Raw genomic sequence first — 16,883 nt, forward strand, 5'->3', positions numbered from 1 at the left:
TTCCCTAGATGAGTGCTGAGTGAGTATTAGAAGCAGACAACCTGCCATATTATGGACAGGTTTGGGGGAGGTTTTCCCTTGACTTGTTTAATGGTGTTTGTCAATATCCAGGCATCAAGACAATGGTAGAGAGACACTGGGCATTACTTAGTCTATCTAGAAGATCTTCTATACCAGGCATCAAACAGCTGTTGAATTAGTGTATAAAAGCACTTGTTGCATAACAAACCTGTGCACATTGTTTGGTTTTGATGCCAACACAATAGGGGAATACCATTCAATTTGAGATGGTTCAATTACTCCCAGTTTCAACATTTTATCCATCTCTTTTTCTAATACTTTCTAGAGTCTCTCTGCAACAAATCAGACTGGTTCGACATCCCAGTATCAATGATATGCTCCACTGACATGGTACACTGTAATTTGGAAAATTTGAATCAGATTTTAGATATTCTTTTTGTGATGACAGATATTGATTGGGCTGTAATTCTTGATTACTGGTACTGTCCAAACCTTCATATTTCTTTTCCATGACCTCTCAGTTATTCTTACTCCAGATAAGAAAGACAGGATTGTCTTTTATGTAACTTTTTACTTAATATTTTCCATTGTCCAGATAAATTTGAATCACTACATATTCAACCACATTTTTAGAGGATTCAGTCCAGTTATTCCATTTTTTTTTATTGTATCCATACACTATTGTAAAAGAAATAAATCCTGTTAAAGTATGCAGTTCTTCCCTGTACACAAACATGAGATGTGGCAACCAGGTTTTGAAATGATGGGATGCCATCCTGCATATTTTTCTTAGCATCTTGAGAGTTTGAATCATCATAATAATAGAGATAGTACTTGAGGGGTATTTTAGGAGGCTTGACTGATTTCCCTGATCTGTCAAGATAATAAGGATTATGCCATTCTATTTAATTCATCTGCTGTTTTGTTGAAGGCAGAATGAAGACCCTGTTATATTTATCTGGGTGGGTGGATTGGTGGGTGGGTAGGTAGATAGGTAGGTAGGTAGGTGAAAGAGAGGTAGAGCATATGCCCTGAAAACCTTTCCTATTAGAATCTAGCCATCCAATCTTCAATTGGACATTTACATGATATACAATTTTACAAACTATAAAAATCTCTCTATATCCTTATTTTATAGCGTTCCTCATTAATTTATAGATTTTTATATTTTCAACACAAAATCCTTCTCTCCTCTACTAGATACTTCTAAAGTGACTAAAGATACTTCCCCAGTGACTCCTGATTTCTGAAAAGGAAAATGAGCTCTATGCATGTCCCTTTAGACTTTTTTCTCTTTCCTTTCTTATTCTGGGTGACTTCTAGTTAGGATCTCTCTCCACTGCCTTTCTTCCTCTTCTCATCTTAGAAGATATGCATGCTTCTCTTGTTGCTGATGCAGCACACTTCTCATAACATTTACCCATGGCTCTGCTCACTTGACTTAGCTTTCACCTTCAGTGTCAGAAATTTCCAGTGGAGGATCTGAAACTATTTGGTCTTCAGCAGATGTCTTTGCTTTGTACTGCTCTGCTTGTCAGCACTGCTCTACAGATGTGTTTCCATCTCCAGAATAGCAACTGTATAAAAATATTTTGTATGATCTTTTCTCTTCATTCTGGTTACTACTTGGTTTCCTTGCATTATACCCCAAGCCTATTCATATATGTCAGTCAACTCATTCTTTCCAGATTTCAGGGGTTCTTTTGTCTGTGACTGTAATGCATATTAGGCTCAATAAAGGCTTTTTATAAAATGTAATAAAGTTGCAAGCTTCCTCTTACTGCAAGATTTTGGTCTCTCCCACTCCACTCCCATTCCTGTTTATTTCAAGAAACACCTATTTTAATATATTAAATCTTACATTTAATTTTTACCATAAATAATACACTATACTAACCTGTATTAGGCCACATGTTGGTTCATCAAGGAGATTTTCAAAGGACTGTGAAATACTCTGATAATTCACAAGAACCCTTTTATCCTGTTCAGATCTGAGAGGGGAGGAAAAAAGTATATTTTTTTACACTTCTTTCTATAATTCTGTTTCCTACTTTGGGATAAGCTAAGAATAACTATAAAACTTGCATTTGAAAAAAAAACAGCAGCTACAGATTATAAACTGATCATATAATACTTTAAATAGGATATGCATTTATTTTCTATGCAAACATTACATTACTGATGATGAAGTTGAAAGTACTTGATTGTTATTTTGAGATTTAAATTCACTACTGCCAGTTTCTGAGACAAAGAAACTAGTATTTTTAATATCCATGAGGGAAAGAATTATCACCTATTCTGTTATTAAAGCCTAAAACTTTTAATAAATGTTATCACTCTTCAATACTAATGTGAGTGGATGCATCTATGACAGAGGATATGAAATTCAACAGAAGATTGTATCTTGGCCTTCTGAAAATAGGATGTTAATAAACAAAACTGTGGTTTGCTAACATGGCACAAGAATCAAAAGTTGTACTGACTCATGTATAGCTAATCTACCAAAATGAAAAACCCTAAAGATACCTGCATTTTAATTAAATGTGTCTTCAGTAAGGTTTACCATAAATTAGAATTATTAACTTGCTCAGAGCAATTATTTACATTAATGCTGCTATGGACATATGGACTGCTCCAGCATCATTAACTTAATCTCCCCACCCAATATTTATTTTTTTCTCATTGATTTAAAATTTTAATTTGGAACCAATGATTAATAAAGAAGTCGACTTGGTCAATCAGAATAATGCATCATATTCAAAGCTCTATAGGGATAAAATAAAGAAATAACAATGTTATCTAGCTTTTCTTGTTTTTCTTTTAAAATGAATTACTCTCATCGGAAGTGGCAGGAGGGAACACAAATACTCAATTATGGATAGTCAGTGGCTGATTTTAAGCTTCTGCAGAGTCAGATATGGATTCACAGCTCACTCCATCCAACAAGCAACACCCCACTACTTCTATTGCTGCATTCTAATTCATGCTTTAGAAATCTTCACACTGTCATTCCTGATGAAACAAGAAAAGCTAGAGAACATTATTTTTTCTTTACTTTATCTCTATAGAGCTTTGAATATGATGCATTGCCGTGATCGACCAAGTCGACTTCTTTATTAATCAATGGTTCTAAATTAAAATTTTAAATCAATGAGAAAAAAATAAATATTTGGGGGAGGGGGCAGGTTAAGTTAATGATACTGGAGCAGTCCATATATCGATAGTAGCATTAATGCAAATAACTGCTCTGAGCAAGTTAAGTAATTCTCATTTATGAAGATTGAAGATGGAACACTGAAGATTTCTCAGTGTCAAAAGAAACTAGCCACCTATTGTCTAATACTCATCTATAATAAAATCACTTTTATTTTCAAGTTCAATTTTTCCATAAGGAGTTAAACAGACATGAAACTAGATATAAGCAAACATTTCATCTTTGCAAACAGACTATTCCAAGGAACTCTGAAATGTCTTGTCATTTACCTGAATAATACCAAATCAGCTATAGTCTACAGGCTTTCTACAATTAAATTCTTTAGAATATGAAGTTGTTCATATTACTGCATACATACAAATTAAAAAATTAAAAAAGTTTGCCCTGAAGCAAGGAAATAGCTAAAGTGGAGAGTCTCTTGGGAGACACAGAGAAGACTGCTTAAAAGTCTATTATTATTTTTTTTTGCAAATTGCATTTTAGATAATTTGTTAATTTGGGCATATCCTGGGGCCAATGAAGCAATTTGTAATTGCTTGCTTGTGAGGTAAGAATCAAGTTTGGGACTGCTATTACTGAAACAACAGTATATCTATTTTTTGTGGAGGTAATGACTTATTCAAAATTGTAAAAAGGAATAATTGGGTTAAACAATTTAAGAACCAGTCCTCTATATTACTAATCTTAAAAAGAATTATCAAAAGTTTCACTGTATCATTATACATTAAAAGTCACTTCTTGTTTTTACTCTGCTTCTACAATCTATACAGATGGTTAAAAGTTTGTGAAAGTTAAAATATCAAATAACTTGCTGGTTCCCATGCAACTCACTTGTTTAATTGGATTCTCTTTATCTAATTTTAGAACTTGTATGGAGAACAGATAACATTTTAGATCATATTTATGCAGAAATATTGAAAATTCAAACGAATTAACAAACTTTTAAATACCATTGTAAATACATCTTTTGTTGTTGTTTAATCCTAAGAATACTTACTCACAAAGCACCACATATTTTCTAAGTGTTTGGATGAATAAATTGCTATCACCATGATGAAAATGAAGAGCTGGAAGGACAACATCATCCTTTAACCAGAATACCAAATAGGACCATCCCATTCCTTCTTTGTTTTGTTTAACTGATTTTAAATCTGTTAAACTGAAAAAGAAGGACCACTTGTTCTCGCCAGTTGTACGAACTGCAACATCTGAAAGGATAAAAAAGATAAAGAGCATTTTCACAACTGCAATATGTAATCATAGTTATGATTTCCTTGCAACTGGAGAAATTTCTTCTAAAATAAATACTTGGTGTTTCAATACTTTCTGGCTAAATGTGAGTAATGTAAAAAAGCAAATGATTGTCCCATTTTCACAGATTTTAGTTTTTAATTATCATTTCTTATCATTTTATTATATTAGTTTAATATGAACAAGGAATCAATATTTGTTTATTCATTCACAAATGAATAAGGATTTAGCATCCATGTATTGGGAAGGAAGTATGGAAGTCATAGAACAGAGGTCCTCAACCTTTTGGGCACCAGGGACCGATTACGTGGGGAGAGGTTTTTCTGTGGACCAGAGAGAGCGTGGTTTTGTGTGCTGCCTGCATCATGCAGATGGGGCTCTGCTTGTTTGTGCAGCCCCGTTGCTGGCATGCAGCGCCCCGGTACTGGTCCATGGACTAGGGGTTGGGGACCCCTGTCATAGAAGAAAGCAAATCACTTTGCTACCAAAGTTCTCTGTGAAAGATGAACCAATATGCAATTTGGATCTTCTCATGTTTATGATAAGATATTACAAAAGAAAGACTAATTCTATCAAGAGAGGTAACATACCAATTTAAGTTAATGAAAAATGCTCCAAAAATGTTCATAGATATCACACAGAGCACCCCACCAACCAAAAACTGAATTGAGTATCATTTCCTCAACTTCAATTTTGGGTTTCCTGCTCGAGCAGGAGGTGGACTAAATGACCTCCAAGGTCCTTTCCAACTCTGTTATTCTATGATTCTATTATTTTTATTTGTAATTCTAAACACATGCTATCTTATAGCAATAAAGGAAGCATTATAGTAAAACATGCAGGAACATCTTAGAGTAATTATCAAGAATAACCTACACAATGTTTATCTGTTAACATTTTATGTTATGAATCTTTCCAATCATTATAAGAAAACAAATATGCTAACTGGTTTCACAGCCAAGAGTACAGTTGTGATGTACTATAGCATGTGACTGTGTCATTTGAAAAGGACAATTACTTCGCAACATAGATTGTTATTAAAAGTTGTTGAGAATTTTACTTTAATCCTTTTTCATTATCAGTACAATGCAGTAATTGAATTTGTTTTTATGTAGTATATTCATAGCATTTAGGAGAAAGATTATAGAATTTATATTTGTATTTTTACAAATATTACAGAGACATCTTTTTGTATATGTTTTTTTCAAAATAAATAAATGAAATATTGTACATACATTTACTGAACTGTACTATTAACAATTGCTATGTTTATTGAAAGAAGTTTAGTAAAAGACAATCTAAACTTATGTGTGTGTGGGAACAACCTTGCTTCCCGGAAACTCCTGTACAATACATTACAAAAAGTTTATCAATTATCTTAAACTGTCTGATTTAATTTAGTCTTTTAAGCATGTTTCTTCTAAAATGATTATTTTCCTTGTACTACATAAGTGTAGGTAATAATCCTGAGGAGGAATCAGTGTATGAAATCAGATGACCAAAATATGAACTCATTCCAGACAACTTTATTTTTGGTGTTGGCAGGTTTTCCTCTCCTCCTTACCATTCTCTTCATTCTCTGATCGAATTCTTCCTACTTAATTCACTTTCCCTCATGACCTGGCATCTCCTAATCAACTAATAATGTATAGTTGTATGCATTATTTTTGTAATGTTTTGTGGAAAGCAAATCTTTAGACTACAGATCTTCTGCTGACGAAATTTTGAATGCTATTTATTGCCCAAGTTGCATCAAAATGGGAGACTGCAACCGCAAACCATAATTTTAGAGATTTTGTACTGAGTTGCCATTTTTATTTTTTTCCTTGCTAAATTCTTCCTCAATAGCAATCAATACTTCCTCCCAAAATTACTTTCTATAAACTCTTTTAGTTATTAAAATGACACTTTGGCCCACTGATGGGCATTAAAAGGATACTTTGGCTGACCAATGAATGTTACTTTTTTAGAGAAACATGCCCTTACATTTTCCATCTTTAATGCATAGTGTTTTCTTAGATGGATGAGTTATTTCTGTTTTAATGATTTAAGACAATGTACTCCTTATTATAACATATGTTAACAGTCCACAGCCCACTAGGGATAAGACATAAAAAAATTGTAAAAATAAACAAATAATGCAGACATAGACTTGTAATGAATGAACATCCTTTAGTTCCAAACGAAATCAGTAGAATTTCATTCATTACATCTGAAGTCCATCCATCTAGATTCCACTAAATAAGATTTTGCCATATTACAACTTCTTGTAATAAGTAAATAAAAAAATATCATTAGAATCCTGTTTTCTGCTATTAACAAGATTACAAACAACACATAAATTTTAAGTACTAAGATGATATCTTATCATATACTCATTTTGTTTCAAATTATTTGAATAATCTATAGAAATCATACGCATCTTCAACAATTTTCAGTAATTACCAAAAATAAATGCTAATGGATGAGAAAGTAACAGGCTTCTCTATAAATAAAAATGCCTTTTACAGATACAGGTGCCTTGTATTTTCATTCATTAAATTTATATGTCTTAATTATATATGTCTTAATTATACATAGCTTAATTCGGAATTTTAGAATCCCCTTTGTTGCGAAAGACAGATGATCAGCATTATAGCTGAAACTTCACAAGGAAGCAAGTACCAGAAGTAAAAAGCTCTATATCCAGGAATATAATCTCACAGGGCTGAACCAATAAATCACCGTAATATTTTAATATCTGTGTTACTTAAGTACCTCCATTTGAATGTGGCTTCTTTTTAAAAGAGACAGTGTTGACCATATCCCATTCTGCTTCATAACTGTTCATATGTTCTGGCCCTCTGAAAATCTTCTCCTTAGGAGTCTGCACCCATTCTACAACTGAACTGGAATCCTAAATAAAATATCGAAACAGCATCAGCAGCCATTTTTCTTGTAAACTACTTATAAAATCAATTTTTCTGTCCATAACTACAAAGCACATTTGTTCAAGGAACATCACTTTTGTTATTTGCAAATTTAAGATTAAAAAAATGCAGTAAATCAAGCTGTAAAACAATTTACTTTGAAGAAAAGTGCCAATCAAAAAGTCATAAAACTTTGTTTTATAGTTCGGCTCAAGGAAAGGAGAAAAATAGCATTTTAGCTTCAGAAGAAAATAGTCTTGCTCAGATATAGCATTACTCAACCTTTGGCTTGTTTAAGGCATTAGTCCCAACATTCCATACTTCTGCAACTTCCTTTCTCAAATGTCATAGTAGAACTATCAATGGAATAATTTGCTTTCCATCCCTAACAAACAATAAGAGTTCATACATTTACAGCTGAATAAAAAACAAATGTGAACTATGTAAACTGCAAACGGTGACAGATTTCTTTAAAACGTTAATGCAAGCAATCATTTCATACTATAGCAGTGGTTCTCAACCTTTTTAATGCCGCGACCCCCAACCGGTCGTAAGTCGAGGACTACTCAATCGGTCGTAAGTCAAGGACTACTCAACTGGTGCAGCACCGTTTGCAGAATGGGACTTTTGGTGGGCTCAGCAGGGCAGAGACAGCCTAGACAATTCCTATTGGCTTTTGAAAGCCAATAGAATTAGACTCTATTCAAGAGAGTCTATTCTATTGGCTTTCAAAAGCCAATAGAATAAAAGGGAGTAGCACAGCTAAGGAAAAGGGGGGAAAAATGGCGGACTGCATTGTTTGGTGACCCCCGTGAAATGGTCGTTCGATCCCAAATGGGGTCCCGACCCACAGGTTGAGAACCACTGTACTATAGTAAAAGAAATCAAAGACCTATGATTTTCTAGTCTTATGGTCTGGGAATATTTTTTTAATGATTACGACTTACACAAAATATATAATATTATTCAAGCTCTGTATTAGTCCACAAAATTATTTTATAGGCTTCAGCTATCTTTCCTAAGCATCTCTAAATTAAATCAAAAATTTAAATTCTGGATGTCAGCTAAGATATGCCAGACAATTCTTATTGCATTCTCTGACCAGGTGACAAAATTAGTGGACCAGAGGAATGCTATGGATATAATTTACTTGGACTTCAGTAAGGCATTTGATAAAGTAGACCACAACCTATTACTTGATAAGATAGAGAAATGTGGATTAGACAGCATCACCACCAGATGGATTCGTAGCTGGCTGACCGGCCGTACTCAGCATGTGGTCCTCAAAGGAACTGCATCTACATGGAGGGAAGTGTGTAGTGGGGTGCCCCAGTGCTCTTCAACATCTTCATCAATGATGTGGATGAGGGGATAGATGGGGAACTCATCAAATTTGCAGAGACAACAAGCTAGCAAGAATAGCCAACACTCTAGAAGATAGGCTTAAGATACAGAAGGATCTTGACACACTTGAACATAGGGTGCTATCTAACAAAATGAAATTCAATGGTGAAAAAAGTAAGGTTCTACATTTAGGCAAGAAAAACCAAATGCACAGGTACAGTACAGGTGGTACCTTTCTCAATAGTAGTAACTGTGAAAGGGATCTCGAAGTCCTAGAGGACAATCACTTAGATATGAGCCAGCAGTGTGCTGCAGCTGCCAAAAAAGCCAACACAGTGCAAGGCTGTATTAACAGAGGGATAGAATCAAGATCACGTGAAGTGTTAATACCACTTTAAAATGCCTTGGTAAAGAATTATAGGCCGAACTGCAGCAAGGTTATTAGTAGGCTCGTATTGGAAGAAGGACTCGTTGCCTACTTTAGAAGAATGGATATTTAAAGTTTCTAACTTTGCAGAAATGGCAAAAATTTCTGCTTATTTGAAGGATCATACACAAGAAAGATATATTATTGTATGGAGAAGATGGATAGATTATATTCAGAAAAAATATGGGACTATAAAGTTTCATTTATTTTATGAGTAAATTTTATAGTAACTGTTGTAGAGATTTGTTTATATGACTTAATTTAAGGGGAGTTAAAGGTTAAGTATGATGGTTTTTTTCTTTTTTTTTTCTTTTTTTTTATTATTGTTAACTTTCTTATTAATAACCCTGTACTCTGCTCTGGGAAGCAAGGGGGAGAGGGTTGAGGGTGGATGGGTGGGTGAGTGGGTGGATAATGATAATATAGTCATGGTAAACGCTTGGGCATTTCCCCTATGCTGCATTCATGTGTGTGAGAGGGATGAGAAGGAAGGAAGGAGTAGGGAGGAAGTAGGATGGTTAGAGGAGAAGGGGAGGGGAAGAGAGTAGGATGGGAGGAGAGAAAGAGGAGGGAAGTAGGGAAGGATTAGAGAGGGTGGACGCAGCCTGGGGGGGATGGGCAGGCGGTACCAATGGTTAGGAATTTAATTGTATTTTGTATTTTGGAAAATAAATTTTTTTTAATAAAAAAAATGCCTTGGTAAGGTCACAGTTGGAATATGCATCCAGTTTTGGTCACCACAATGTAAAAAAGATGTTGAGACTCTGGAAAGAGTACAGAGAAGAACAACAAAAATGATTAGGGGACTGGAAGCTAAAACATATAAGGAAATGTTGCTGGAATTGGGTATATCTAGTTTAATGAACAGAAGGACAAGGGATAACATGATAGCAGTGTTCCAATATCTCAGGGGTTGTCACAAAGAAGAGGGAGTCAAGCTATTCTCCAAACCACCTGAAGGCAGAATGTAGATACATCAGGTCAGGCCATATTAAGGTCAACCCATATTACCAAGTCCTACATTCCTGCTCTAAAGGAATCCTATGTATCATTTCAGAGGTGTTGTATATCAACTGTAAACTTGTGGGCTTTAGAATTCTCCTACTTTCTTTTGCCAAGGAGCCCAATGATCACTGTCAGTAACAGATATCATGTTGCTTCTATCTTCATGTGGTTTAGTAAAATTGGTATTACATTGTTATGTTTCCAGTTCGGTGAGGCATTGACAAGACGAATGGTGCAACAACAACTCTTTATTCAGCTAACAACAGAAGCAGCCCTAACTGCTGCTTAACCACTATTTATACAGCTCACCACTAGGCGGCAGCCAATAGAATTAAAGCAATATTTCCCTCTTAAAGACAAGCTAATTAACATGTAGACAGACAGTCTGGAGCTTAAACAGGTGCAGCCTTTTGGCAGTTTCCAACAGTTTCTAAGTAAATTAATCTCAATACATAACACCCCTTCCCCCTAGATAGTTCATAATGACAAATATTGAACATAGTCCTGTAAATATTTTGGTGGCCTTCTTGACCATTCCGAGCACCTCAGCACCACTGTAGGCTCCCAATCTAATAGCTAACCGGCCAGGCTGGGTAGACTAGGGCTTTGGGACCCGTTTACTACGGGTAGCACTAAGTCTCTGTGGCTGGTCTGTCCAGGTAGACCCAAGCCAGTGTCCATAAGTGGAACGGTTTCCATCGGGCTGGGAATCGGAGCCGACTGCCAGAATTGCTCAGTGGGTGCAGACTCTGTGTTCGGGGCCAACTCGCTGTCCACTAGTGCCCCTCTCCTGGGAATCTCGCCCATGCTCGAAGACTCCGATGTACGACTGCTGTCGGGCTGCCCCTGGATTTGGCTTTTGCGAGAGTCATAAGCCAGTGGCTGGTTCACTAGCCTCCTATGCAGTTGGTCGATATGCCTGCATATCACACAACCGTCTTCCAGGACCACTTCATAAGAGAGTGGCCCTGACACCTTACCAACCACAGCTACCACCCACAGTGTCCCTTGCCTGTAGTTTCAAGTCCAAACCAGGTTGCCAACTTGCAATCTCCTCGGTGGCATTGGCTGTGCTGATTCCAATGCAGCTCGGTCTGGATGCAGACGATCCAGCTTAGTGATTAAGCAATGGCTCCATCTTAATTCTGCTGGGCTTCTGCCCGTGGAAGTGCAGGAAATTGTGCATTGGCAGAGTAAGAAATCTGCTAGTCTATGCTTCCAGTTGCCGGTTACGATCATTTTTAAGGATACTTTGGTCGTTTGAACCATGCATTCCGCTTGGCTGTTAGAGGCTGGGTGAAAAGGGGCCGAAGCAGCGTACCTGATCATGTTAGCCCTTAAAAAGGACTGGAATTTGCAGTGGTAAACTGAGCCCCATTGTCTGAGACTATCACGTCGGGTAACCCGTGCGTTGCAAAGATCCTGCGCAGTTCCTGAATGGTCCTGGCAATAGTCATAGTTGGGACAGGTGCAACCTCTAACCACTTAGAGTGACTGTCCACCACAATAAGGAATAGCTGCCCCTGAAAGGGGCCTGCAAAACCGATGTGGATTCTTGACCACGGGGCTTGTGTGGTTTCCCATCAATGGATGGGGGCTTGTGGCATTTCTGGTCGGGATTGCTGGCAAATGTAGCAGCTGTGTACTTGGGCCTCAATATCTTTATCTAACCCTGGCCACCACAGGTAGCTTCTCGTAAGTGCCTTCATCCAGACTATTCCTGGATGTCCCTCATGCAGACTCTAGTATCCTGGGCCTCAGGGAGTGCGGGACTATGACCCATGACCCGACTCCTCCACAAAATTCAGCCTTTGTGAGCTGAAAGCTCATCCTTCCTCCTACTGAAACTCTGAAAGCTAGGTCCCGGACTTATGTCCGGCCATCCTATGAGCACCAAATTAACACGTGGCTCAGTGTCTTGTCCAAAGCTGTTTCAGCAGCCATGTCCCTTGCGTTAAGGGGAGACTTCAGCAAATCCTGGATAGCCAGAATGCAAGCCGCTGGAGTGGGGTCTGGCTCTAAGTGCAGCAGGGGCAGTCTGCTAAGGCCATCTGCGTGGCCCATTTCCCTGCCCGGTTTGTGAATCAGCTGTAATTATAAGCTGACAGAAAGATGGACCATCTCAGCATCCTTGGAGAAATGATCTGAGGTGTTTGTTTGTCCGTCGTGAACAGACCCAGTAATGGCTTGTGGTCCGTAAAGACCATGAATGGCCGACCATACAATTAGTCATGAAATTTCTTAATGCCAGCACAATGGCCAATGCCCCCTTATCTATTTAGGCGTAGTTGCATTCTGCCGAGGACAGGGTCCTTGAATAATAGGCTATGGAGACTTGTCTCCCATCAGCCGTTAAATGGCTCAACACAGCCCCTACCCCATATGGGGACGCATCACAAGCAATGCTGATGGGCAGCTGTTCGTTAAAATGTGTTAGTACTGAGTTTAAAGACAACAATGATTTGACTGCTGAGAAGCTTCTCTTGTGGACACTCGTCCACTGCCACTGTGCCTTTTTCTCCAAGAGCCGTGTAACGGCTCTGCCACTGCAGCCTTGTGTGGAAGAAAGGCATGATAGAAATTAAGTAGCCCTAAGAAGGCCTGAAGCTTTGACGTAGGACTGGGGGCCTGCTGAATTGCTTTGAGCTTGGATTCAGCAGGGTGAATGCCTGCAGCATCAATGCGGAACCCTAGAAATTCGGCTTAAGCTACCCCTATTTTGCATTTCTCCCTCTTTAGTTTCAGCCCCACTTTGTGGAACCGCTGACGAACGGCTTTGAGCCTTTCTGCCAATATTTCTACTGACTCCCCAGCTATGAGGACATTATCGAAATATGGACACACTCCTGGGATATTTTTGAGCGTGTGCTCCATCATGCTCCGGAAAATCTCTGGTGCGACACTGACCCCAAATTGTAGGCATCTTACCCTGAAAGCCCCCGTGGGTAACTATGGTCTGAGCTTCCGCCGTGGCATCGTCCACAGGCAGTTGTTGGTAGGCTTGAGCCAGATCTAATTTGGTGAATATGTGGCTAATATATTTGGCTAATATGCCAAAATATGGCTGACTACAGGCACCGGATATGAATGTTGTTGAAGCACTCTATTAATAGTGCACTTATAATCTGTACAAATGCACACTTCCCCGTTGGCCTTAAATGGCGTAACTATAGGGGTTTTCCATCAGCTGCTGTCTACTGGCTGCAACACGACTTGTTGCAACAGCTTGTCCAGCTCTGCACTGATTCTAGATTTAAGGGCAAAAGGCACTCTACGAAGCTCAATCCTTATTGGAGTTACGGTAGGATCAAGGTGGAAAGCAATTGGAGGTCCCTTGTACTTTCCCAAGTCAGAGCTGAAAACATCAGCAACCTCCTGGCAAACGGCCTCCAGGTCCGTTGCTTGCATTCGGTTTATGCCAGTCACATGGATGCCCAATGCATCAAACCAGTCTAGCCCGATGAAGCTTGTGCAGTTGCCTTCAACAACCACGATGTCCAGGGGACCCTCAAACTCTTTGAACTGCACTTTGAATGTGGGTTCTCCTTTAACCGCTATGCGGGAGTTTTGGAAATCAGTTAACATGAGATTCGACGGCTTGAGTTTGACTCGTTTGCCGCTGTGACTGCAAATGTGGTTAAAAGTTCCTTGGGAAATTATAGATAGGGCTGAATCCTGTGTCTAGTTCCATGCTGCATGGGACTCCATGAAGCTTGACTTTAAGTCTCAGCTTCTCCTTCATGGGGCGATGGGCACCTGTTCTAAACACGCTCCTTCTGCTAGCACAAAAACAACTCTGTGTTACCCCGGGGCCCCGGTATGTTTCCTGGGAAATTCTTCTTGTGGAATGTCCCTCTGGCAACCTTTACAGATGGCGATGATGTGGCCTTGCTTCCCGCACGCCCGGCATGATGCTGTGCGGAATCTGCACTCCGAGCATCTATGTTGGCCTCCACAGCCCATACGTTGAGTGAAGGGAACTTCCTTGTCAAGTGGCTGTTGAACTCTTCCAGGTGGCTTCTGCAGCCGATCAATTTCATGGTCCATGTCGGGGACCTCACCTCTTTCTGCATCCCCGTGGATGGTTGCTGGGCTGGGAGTGTTCTTGGAGGGCCGTAAGGCTTTTACGGCTCCCCCCAGTGGCTTCTTCAGCCATGATTTCCTTTAGGGCGTCTTGGAACGACAAGGTCTCTTTTGCGAACAACTTCTGCTGAAAATCCCTGTTCTTCAACCCGCAAACTAAATGGTCTCTCAGTCTCTCTTTGAGGTCTTGGAAATTGCAGAGCCGGGACGCCTGTCATAGGGCAGCTATGAACTCAGCAGCAGACTCGCCTGGTTGTTGCTCCCTTTGTTCGAAGGCATGTCTCCAGGCAATGACAGAGAGCTTCAGTTAGAAATGTTCCTTGAGCATTTTCTTGAGTTCAGCATAGGCAACCATTTCAAGCGAAACTGGAGCGACTAAATTTTCGGCTATATTGAATGTCACCTGGCCGCACACGCACAGCAGCGTTGCGGCCTTTAAGCCATCTTTGCTAACTTGGTTAACTCTCAGGTAGTTTTCAACTCCCGAAATGTTAGAGCTCCACCTCTCAGGATGCGACACATCGAACTCCAACAATTTTCCGAGCTTGGCCATGGTGAATTGTCTCTGACCTCGCAATGCCTTGTGCTGCTAAGGCTTCTGTTGGTGGTCTTGGGGACGGGCATTGGCCTCCAGCGTTGCTTACTGGCAGGCAGAGGGAGGGAACATAGTTCCTACCAGGGCACTGAGGCTAGTGACTTCTGGCTCTTTATTTCTTCGCAGCACATCCCACCTTCGTCACCACTGTTATGTTTCCAGTTCGGTGAGGCATTGACGAGGTGAATGGTGTAACAGCAACTCTTTATTCAGCTAACAACAGAAGCAGCCCTAACTGCTGCTTAACCACTATTTATACAGCTCACCACTAGGCAGCAGCATTAAAGCAGTATTTCCCTCTTAAAGACAAGTTAATTAACATGTAGACAGTCAGTCTGGAGCTTAAACAGGTGCAGCCTTTTGGCCGTTTCCAACAGTTTCCAACTAAATTAACCTCAATACATAACATTACCAAATTACATCACATTCATTATGGGCATTTTTGATATCCTTTGATAGAACTGCAGCATTAGACTGTCATCTTAGACACTTACCTAAATATAAAATCCATTGAAGCTTAATTCTCAATAGAAGAACATAGGATTGCATTACAAATAATCCTTGTTTAGGGGTGCTACTGGCACCAGCAACTCAGTCATTAAGTGAAGCAGTCACCAAGTGAAACTGTGATTGTGCTTACAATCTTACTTCACTTCCCTTTGCTTTACAGACCCTTTGCTTTACAGTCGTAAATGCAAGCATTGGTTGCAAAGTTATTTTCTCATTATCATTGTAATTGAAGATAAAGAGAAATTCTATATGTAAACTTTGAAAAGTATGTGAAGTGTATAAGGGTCTGTATGAAATATAAAACATTCCATGGTTTTCTGTTTTATTTGCTTTTTTAACTGTTATTTCTTGTTAACTTTTCAACATTAGAAAATCAAGGAATTAAAAGATGTTTGGGAATTGTCAGATTATTAAGTGAAATAACCTAATTATAATAGTGGGAAAAATCATGTTGGCCAACAATTTGTATCTCCAATTAGACATGCCAGAATAGAGAAATATATTAAAGGGACAACTGTATTCAAACTTTGACTCAATAAACATGCACAATTGTGCTATGTATTATTGCTTTCTATGCTGATTACGCCCACCAGATATAAGATCTAAGTTCTTCTCCTCCCAAGATAACCTGTTATTGGATGGTGCAAATAACCTTTAGGCTTGGAAAGACAACCTGCCATCTTCCAAGATCATGAGTGAGAAACTAGTCCTCACTCAATTTTTGCAGTCTCCACAACTCTGTTAATTCAAAAGTCACAATATTGTTTCTTATCACTTAGCCAACTATAAAGATAAAGCAATTAAAAAAGAAAATCACAGAAAAATGGTCATGTGGATATATGGCATCTGCATTAACACTGCCTCACAAATTCTGATCCCGTCTTCTAAAAAGATTAAGTATCAAAATATTACCCATCCTTGTAGAGGACCAGAGGGATGACCTATGAGAAAGAGACTATTAGGAAAACGTGAGCTAAGTCTGGGAAAACAAGAAAGTGTGAGAAAAAAATTAAAGTTGCCTCCCCTGAGTCTCTCTGATAAAACGGGAAGACAATATGTTAGACCAGATGTCCTCAACCCCCGATCCATGGACCGGCACCGGGCCGCAGCATGCCAGAAACCAGGCCATGCTAACAAACAAAGCCCCATCCATAGGATGCAGGCAGCATACGAAACTATGCCCCCTCCGGTCCACGGAAAAACCTCTCCTCACCGAACCGGTCCCTGGTGCCTAAAAAGTTGGGGGCCTCTGTGTTAGACTTTGAAGATTCTGCTATAATAACCTGCATCAATATACTAGAGTTCTAGTATTTCTTATGATGTTTGTTTCATGAAGAGTTGACAAGATATTTTAGATCAGGCATCCCAAAAGTCTGATCATTAGAAATATTAGTCAGAGTTTCTAGAAGTTACAATATAGAATATTTGGGAAGCAATCTAATTGTTTCTACTTTCATTTTATTTTTATTTCAGTTTTCTAAGATATACATCTAAAGCTTTAACAAAAGATTGCTACAAATAACC

At 38.8% G+C, this 16,883-nt stretch overlaps 1 protein-coding gene and 1 pseudogene across 4 annotated transcripts in view; both read right to left on the bottom strand.

Moving 5' to 3' along the window:
- Window positions 1-16,883, bottom strand: part of TBC1D15 (TBC1 domain family member 15) — a 47,903-nt gene that overhangs the window by 25,084 nt on the left and 5,936 nt on the right. For all 4 annotated transcript variants that reach the window (XM_039344463.1, XM_039344462.1, XM_039344464.1 and 1 more), the window contains 3 exons: window positions 7,244-7,382; window positions 4,233-4,443; window positions 1,919-2,012 (listed from right to left, as the gene is read on the bottom strand). In XM_039344463.1, coding sequence (XP_039200397.1) covers window positions 1,919-2,012; window positions 4,233-4,443; window positions 7,244-7,382 — 444 coding nt within the window. The remainder of the gene's footprint in view (window positions 1-1,918; window positions 2,013-4,232; window positions 4,444-7,243; window positions 7,383-16,883) is intronic.
- Window positions 10,009-16,883, bottom strand: LOC120308425 (annotated as a pseudogene).

This window comes from Crotalus tigris, unplaced genomic scaffold (assembly GCF_016545835.1).
Source record: "Crotalus tigris isolate CLP2741 ecotype Arizona unplaced genomic scaffold, ASM1654583v1 scf7180000017916.3911339, whole genome shotgun sequence".
NCBI lineage: Eukaryota > Metazoa > Chordata > Lepidosauria > Squamata > Viperidae > Crotalus > Crotalus tigris.